The following is a 7,983-nucleotide window of genomic DNA, read 5'->3' as shown; positions in this document are numbered from 1 at the left end:
CAATGTTATTTGGACAGCAACCTATGCACGTTCATGTCCGTTAAGCGCCAAACAGAAATGGCCCCATCAAATGGCAGCAAAACAATGAATGAAAAGCAACAAAAAAGCGAAAGTCAATTGGGGCAATGCTGGAGCGGTGGTCGGTTGTTTGGTGGCAATGCCAAATCCATTTGTCAGCTGCCAATTTCCATCAGTTATCATTGTTAGGGTTAATGGACGAGGCTGGCTTTTGGGCACAGGTATTTACTTTAGGGCCCCTTATTTATGTTTATCCTGCCCTGACACCTCCAAAGCACTAACCCACGCCCCCCAGCCGGTTGCTGTTTTCATTTCTCCTTCTGATTTGTGCGCCAGTCAATGACAATACATTACCATTCGACACTGGCCTGGCACTGGCACATGCGACACGCAATTAAGCTAAAAAATAATCATATTTATTTTCAAATTGAATTACAATGTCGAAAATAAACATGCTCGTACATTTTGGGCGTTGTTAGGCCACACAAAAATTAAGCAAATAAACAGAGCTTCAACAGAGTAGGGAATGCGGTAGTGAGTGCTTGAAATGTGCTTTATTCCAAAATTGGTGGATATTATCGTACATTGTCGTTCCATAAACAGCCGCAAGCAGCTGTTTCTCCCTTTAGATTTTTCAGAATTTTCAAGTAATTTCAATATTTAATAAAGATAGAAGTGCATCTCCGTCACAGTAGAATATTATACTCCATTGACAGTTATGTACTTCTGTTATCCCCCTATCATAAATTAAACATCTTTCCTTAGTTATTTCCGAGTCAAATCATACCTTTATCTTGGTAGCGCACACAAAAGCTGCATATGTCTTTATTCCCAAGACAAAAGTTCAAATATTTACTTAGCCCCAGCAAGCGACAAGCGGCAAGAGGCAAGCGGCAAGCGGCAAGCACACATACTTGCACTCGAACTCGTAAGACTAATTTCCATGCGCACAACCTGCTGGCTGCTGGCGGCCCTGGTCGCAGCCACAATTCGGCGCCGACAACTTACAACACACAGACACCAGATAGAAGTCGCGGAGCGGGCGAGGGCCAATCGGTGAGAGATGCTGTGAGCGCGGCCAAAAGCTGAAGCCAAAATTTGTTGTCATAGCCGATTGCGTCGGCCCAAAGCGCTCGGAAACTTTTCAGGCGGCCCACATAGACGCGCGAGACTTGCACGAAAAAGTAAAATACAGACTCTGAAAACAGTTTACCAGGTGAGAGCGCAGGTTGAACACGTCTCGCGCTAGCCACTTTTTTTGTGGTTCCGTGTGGATTTTGGGCTGAATGCAACGCCAGATCTCTGGGGATTAGAAACAATGAAACATACGGACCGTGGCACACAGCCAAATGCAGCTTCTACCGAAGGTAAAGCCAAAGACAACGAAGCAGCGACATCTTCGGTTCGACTCTTGAGGATACCACGTGCTGCCCCCAGCATTGAGAACTACGGGTTTCATCTGACACGCAGCAAGTGGGATCCCTATCCATGGGTAATAAGTGGCAACGATAAGTGCAGATCCTGTTACGATCTTTAATCCGATATTGTGTTCACATAAAACAGGTCTGCGAGGTGGCCACGGGCACACCCGCAGCACTGTGCGGCCTCAAGACGGGCGACTGTGTTCTAGAGGTAAGATATAATCGGGCACACTACTTTATAAATCTCTTATGGCATATAAATTTGCATATATTGTATGTAAATACTAGACACTGTCATTATTGGCACTGATTGTTGGCTTGCTTAATTGATTGGCAATTAAGTGTTCATAGTAGTTTTATCAGATGAGTGTAGAAAATAGAAAACACTCACCAAAACCCTGAAACAGTTGGTGAATTCAGAACCAGCTTTTTCGTTCGGACGGTCCGTACCAACGACCATACGTAATATTTAACGCAGGTAAATCGGAAAAGATTAATTAGCGCTAAATCAATAATGAAAACAAACAAAACTCTTGAACGACTTGCAGCGGCTGCAATAACAGCGCTTGGCTTAACAGTGATTAACAGGTTGAGTTAACAGAGCGCAGGCAAGTGGTTCAGCAGAAAGCAAGCAGGCCAAAGCAGTTCACTGCTAAGCAAGCAGTTTATTTGAACTTGAAAATGTAAATGCGGATGTGCTTGTGCCTACAAATAATTGATTAATGAATTATTTGTTTTTAATGAAAAATTTGGTTTCCCTTAATATAAATAATAATAATAAATTAAAAAGAGGAAAAATAAACAATTACCCAACAAGAATTAAATACTTGAACACATTTCAGGTCAATGGAGTAGATGTCCTTGGCCTGCGAGTCGCAGATGTGGCCAAAATAGTTAAGAGCCAAAAGAATTGCGTCACAATCCTTTGCTGGAACAGTGGTTGCGAAAAGGACTGTGATAAGAATGTAAGTAAGTCCGATTGAACACTCAAAACCGAAGTTCTTTTATCATAAACTCACCAGAGCATATGCTGTGCACCCATGCCGACCAGCCTAAGACGGCTCTCCGTTGCCCTGGAGAGTATACTGCGCCTCATCGAGTGCCCCATCTGCAATCTGACCATAACTCCGCCGGCCATGCAATGTCAGAACGGACATGTGCTCTGCGTCGATTGCCGTATTCGGGCCGAGCGCTGTCCCGTCTGCCGGGACTTTTACACGCCGCGACGGGCCCTGTTGGCCGAACAGATTTACTTCACCATAGCAAATGCCTTTGAGATGTGTCGCTCGGAAGATAAATTGCGACAAAAGCTCTTCGCAGGCATCACCAAAGTCCCAGTCGCAGCCGTGCCGCAGCCGGCGAAAACAGATGCTGACCAAAGCATTTGGCGAAAACGAAGGCCGCTGCTGCCAACGAATAAATTTCTAACCAAGCTGCTGGAGGGTCGCAGCGACCCGCTGGAGAATCTCTTCGATTCCAATGCTGCCACACTGCTGCGCACTAATTCCACAGACAACTTCAATGCCTCCAATGGAACGATACAATCAGCAGAGCCAGCGGAGCCGACAGGGACACCAAGGACGACAACAATGCATCCGTCACATGATGAAATTTTGGGGCATCTTTCACTCTCAACAAATGATTTACGGCATGCAACAGTTAAGCTGAAAGGGCAGCCCAATGGAGAGAGTAATGTTCAAGTTGAAGGCGAAGGGGGGGAGGAGGAGTCCGGCAGTAGCCACAGCTCCAGCTCCGTCTCCTTCTGCTACTTGCCAACTCGTCCGCAGTCGTCCGACAGTCTCCTTTTCATTGGAAAACGTCGACCTATCGCCCCTGCGCAACAGCCCCTACACGAGTGTATGCCACCCAATGTCAATGAATCTTCGAGCACGCTCCAACTACCAGCAGCAGAGACCCCACCACCTTCTGTCACTCTGAGTAAATGCGGGACGGAGAATTCGCCGGAGGAGGTTGTTCAAACAAAGCCAACCTCTGCCTCTCTGCTTTACTGCTGTCCGTGCGAGTGCACCTTGCGATTTGATGATGAACTGACGCTAAACCAGGACAAGGATCAGCAGAGGCAGCAGCAGAAGCAGCAGCAGAAGCATCAGCATCAACGAGGGAACTGCTGCTGCTACAAATCCGCTTTTCGTCTGCTTTGAGCATTCAGTGCCGCCAGGCAACTTAATCAACGGCCATGCACTTATCAGTGGGAGGGGACGTTTTCTTTAGGCAGTCCAGACCGGTCCAGTCGTATTTTTTTTGTTTTTGTGTACTAATTAAATTAAACGCCAGTTGCTTTGCCAAAGTTGCTTATCGCCCGAGCAGACCAGACCATTGCCGTCCCAGAGCGTGGGCATCTCTGAAAGAGAAAAATCTATGGGTGGGCCGGGGGGCGCTCCGAGGATGCAAAGAAGTTGCCCCAATGCTGGATGCATTCAAGAAGGCTGCCTCCACTCGATGCCAACCAAAGAACTTGGCGAAGAAGATCTCTAGTTTAATCACTTCTGAACGCTTCAATGATTTTGTGTCATTTGGCGCGGCTCGATAATGAAGTTAGCAATGGTTCGGTCCAACTTTGACGTACCAGCCACAATGGGAATCCATTTGATAGATATGCCCGTAAAAGCAGCGCTCCGTGCAAGTTATTATTGCAGGCAAGAACCCCGACCCGCCCGCAGATGCTGGTCAATCAAGAGTGAAGCGCGTAATAAGCTTTACTTATCATTAAGGCGGACAGAGACTGGCCTCGGCCTGGTCAGCGTCAGCCATAATGACAGCCGCAGTTGGACAGCCATTATGTCGGCCATTTACCATTTAACATCAGTGCAAGCCCAGGCAAGCCCAGCCAAGGCAAGGCGTTAAAAGAAGGCAAGATGTCAGCTTGGAGTAAACAACGCCAGCAGCAGGCATCCATCCTAGTCCTTCCTTCCGCAGCTCCGGACAACCGCACCATGCTCGACCAGAACAGAAGCCAGTCCCAGCCCCCTGCTGCCTCCTAGGATTGCTATGAAAATGTCATCAAAACCGGAAGTGGCAGTTTAATTTAAGCGCGTTAATTGAATTTTATTTTCTGCCATGCTGATCGCCCCTGACAGGCCCGCAGCCGAACCAAGCCATGGTCCTGAGCCAGAGCCGGAGCTGAGGCTGAAGCCGGACCCGGCATCCGGATAGGATGCGGAAATTGATTTGCTGCTGTTGCATTGTGTGGGCGCTCGGCCATATCCCGTGGCGTCGTCGTCACTGGCCGTCACCTGGCCTCGGCAAACTTTAATTACAAACTTCTATGCCACATTATGCGGCAGTCAGCCAGTCAGCTGGTGCGGGGAGCTGGAGGGGTTTGTTGTACGGGGAGAAATCTGTTTAAATTGCTGTTATTGTTGCCAGTCTTTCTCTATTTCTCTGCCTTCTCTTCTCCATGGCGCCTGCTCTCTCCGGCATTCCGTGTACGTGTTTATCTTTGTGTGTGTCGTACACTTTCTAATTGCATTTCATTATCTATTCGAAATTACAGCAATTTCGAGGGTCGCCAATGATATTGGTAGCACTAATGGAACCGGAACAAGTGCTCCTCCTTCACGGATGCCACAATTGCTGCGGTGGCAGTGCAATTAATTTCGACTTGTGAGACAAAAGAAATCTGAAGGTAAGCTGCTGCTGCTGCTGCTGCATCTCGTTCAGATTTTGCCAGGATGAGCTTCATTCATTTGGTTTTTAATTAATGTGAAGCACTCATTATCGACTGCAATTTTACCTTGGATTTACAGGACTTGAAGATTGTTAAAGCTCTTCAGAGATTGGAGATTTGCATCCTTGGTAGCAGAGCCGCACAACCACAACAGTAGATGCAGCAGCAGCAGCAGCAGAAGCAGCAGAAAGTTTAAGTTCTTCGCTTGCATCAGAATAAACGGCACTTTGGGGCGAGTTTTGCAGCAATACACATACACAGCAGCAACAAGGGCAACACTAAGTGGTAATGGGCAAAACAATAAATTTACTTTGGAGCAAAATTTCGCTGCCACACCCACTTGAGCACTTGCTGCAATGTTAGGGGTCACGTCAGTGCAGCAGCAGCACCACACCACGCCATACCACACGGTGCATGACGGCGTATGCGTACGCTACCCAGGGGCCAGGGCTTATCAGCCGTGGCCGTGGCAGACAGCTTTTGCAACATTGTGACCGACCACCCCCGCCCCCAGAAATCGGGGCAGAGGAAGCATGCAACAATTCGGAGAATCCTTCCATTTTGGCGGCGCAGCTGTTCCGTGTACCGCCACAACCTTAGAAAGTTTCTAACGAGCATTTGGCCACCCCACTCGCACCACCACGGACTTTGCTCTATGTTGCACGCTGTTGCCTGTTGGCTGTTGGCTGTTGCCTCATGGCCCGTTATTGTTACTGTTTAGGCGGCAAACAACATGTGCGGTTGTCATAAATTTAACGCCAAAGGAGCATTTTAAGCACTCAGACAGAGTTCTCCCTACCCCAACCCCGAACAACTATGAGTACGGGGAGGAGTTTGTCGTCTAATTACTCTCAGGGTAAACTTTCGGCCGAGCACCCTCCCTGATATATAGACATTCATCTGTGTGTGTGTGTGTGTGTGTGCGAGGGTGCTGGGGGGGAGGCTAAGTGAAAACTTTGACGAGCCACCGGAAATGTTTAATTAATTACACAATGGCAAAATGCAATATGCAGATGCTGCGTGGAAAATGTTTTCATATTTAAATGCTCGTTGCCGTTCGCTTTCGAATATTTGAAATTGTCAATTGAACGATGCTTGTATTGTGGTATTGTGCAGGGTGATATGGAAATTATTTATTCAATTAAATGTTAAAAAACGTGCTGCTGCCAGGACGTTATATTGCATTATCGATGGGGGCCAGCACCACAGTAAAATATGGTACACATGTCTGATTTATTTTATTTCTCTCCATTATATCTTTGCTTCCTTCGTATCCGACAAACGCAAAGAACGAAGGTATCCTGTGCTGGTGTGTTGTATGTAACAGAAGAGTTGTGGAAAATTATTATACTTACAAAATATGGTCTTTCGACGACTTATGGGTTTTCCATACTGGCGGCACGTTTCATTCTTAAGACACAATGTTTTTTGTAAGTAATTCAAAACGTAAGAGAGACTTTGAGGACAACCTTTGATCAAAAATCATCTTTCTTATAGGATATAATCATAAAAGACAACAAAAAATACCGGAAAACAGTTTAGAAAATAATATCTGCACAATAGTATATGGAGATCTGTTTTTTTGGCATCACAGATTGAATGATCCTCTCCATTAAATAAATCAGTTTTATTTTCCCTTTTATTGGGTAACTTTTAGTCGAGCTATCGACGAGGGCGTGCTTACTGATTTCCTTGGTCCAAGCTACGCAAAGAAACTTAATTATGGTCGAGCGACACGGCGCCGCCGACCAGCCTGATTAAATTAAAATGAATACGAATACGAGTATGAAATGAATTCAGAGCGCTGCCATTCATGGGGGACTGCCCCATAAATAGGCAACAAAGCGCTTTCCTTCCCACTCGGAGGACATGTGAGTGACACATTTCACACTGAGATTGAATTAATTGAAACATTGCGCTTTTAATCGAAAACTCAGCTGGCGATGGCTCTCTGGAAAAGGAAAGTGACAGTCACAGTCACAGCCATAGCCACATCCCTTTGACTCCTTTTATGAATCGAAATATGAATGTAGAATGTACATATATCTACGATATAGCATTATATCACATTCATCCCACGGCCACAGAAACCAACCGAAAACAGCAAATTAAACCATTTCTGCGACCACAATTACAAAAAGTTGGGAAGACACATTGCAAACAAGGACTGGCCGCAGTCCTCCCGGCGTTGGGTTCCGTTGGAAATTAAAATTAAAATTCCATTGATTAGAAAATTGTAAATGCATGGAATTTTGGTATATCGCTCTGTGGCGATCTTTGGATTTGCATAATTGCGGAACAAACCGCCGAAACGCACTGAAAATCGGAGCCACAGCAGCAGCAGCAGCGGTAGCAGCAGCCTGTGGCAGCAACAGCAGATGCTTATCGGAGTGGAACTTGCCGCCGGGCAATGGCGAGCGAGCTCTCCCTCTTGCCTGCTGCCTCCTGCCTCCTGCCGCCTGCCTGGTGGTGCCTCCGTTGTGTTGCAGGAGGCACATAAATATCAAAAATTCTAACACGTGGAGTTGGGTGCTTTGGCTGGGAAGCCTGAAACCTGTTCGCTTTTTGCATCCTACGCTCCATGCGAGCGGTGGCTGGTGGGAGTTTTTAATTAAAATAAAAACGAACAGCAAAAACGGCAATGGAAATGCCACATAATTGTCGAATTGTTGCCACTTGCCACGCATATGTGTGCACGAGAATTCGAGTATTTGAGGGCGTGACCGTCGACTGGGATGTGCGGCTCTGCTGATTAACAAAAATAAATTGTGAGCGCGACTGTCGTATAACAATTACTCCTACAAACACACACACACACACTCCTACACTCGTACAGGTAGCGGCAGCCATTTTCAT

General features: G+C 46.5%; 1 protein-coding gene across 1 annotated transcript; it reads left to right on the top strand.

Annotated features, from left to right (window-relative positions):
- The first annotated feature begins 1,318 nt into the window (after positions 1-1,318).
- LOC6598812 lies at positions 1,319-3,754 on the top strand. Its single transcript, XM_002023948.2, has 4 exons — positions 1,319-1,510; positions 1,582-1,650; positions 2,282-2,404; positions 2,462-3,754. The coding sequence occupies exons 1-4, from the start codon at positions 1,337-1,339 to the stop codon at positions 3,599-3,601; spliced, it is 1,506 nt and encodes a 501-aa protein (XP_002023984.1). The 5' UTR covers positions 1,319-1,336; the 3' UTR covers positions 3,602-3,754.
- The last annotated feature ends 4,229 nt before the right edge of the window (positions 3,755-7,983 follow it).

This window comes from Drosophila persimilis, unplaced genomic scaffold (assembly GCF_003286085.1).
Source record: "Drosophila persimilis strain 14011-0111.01,24,50 unplaced genomic scaffold, DperRS2 tig00000000-arrow-pilon, whole genome shotgun sequence".
NCBI classification, from domain to species: domain Eukaryota; kingdom Metazoa; phylum Arthropoda; class Insecta; order Diptera; family Drosophilidae; genus Drosophila; species Drosophila persimilis.
This window is presented reverse-complemented; position numbering and strand designations above follow the sequence as displayed.

What these genes read in the sequence shown, in the direction of transcription:
- LOC6598812 (XM_002023948.2), top strand. Translation starts at nt 1,337, where the DNA reads ATGAAACATACGGACCGTGGCACACAGCCAAATGCAGCTTCTACCGAA. An exon ending in AGTGGGATCCCTATCCATGG is followed by an intron (nt 1,511 to 1,581) that starts GTAATAAGTGGC and finishes CACATAAAACAG; the next exon opens with GTCTGCGAGGTGGCCACGGG. An exon ending in AAAAGGACTGTGATAAGAAT is followed by an intron (nt 2,405 to 2,461) that starts GTAAGTAAGTCC and finishes TAAACTCACCAG; the next exon opens with AGCATATGCTGTGCACCCAT.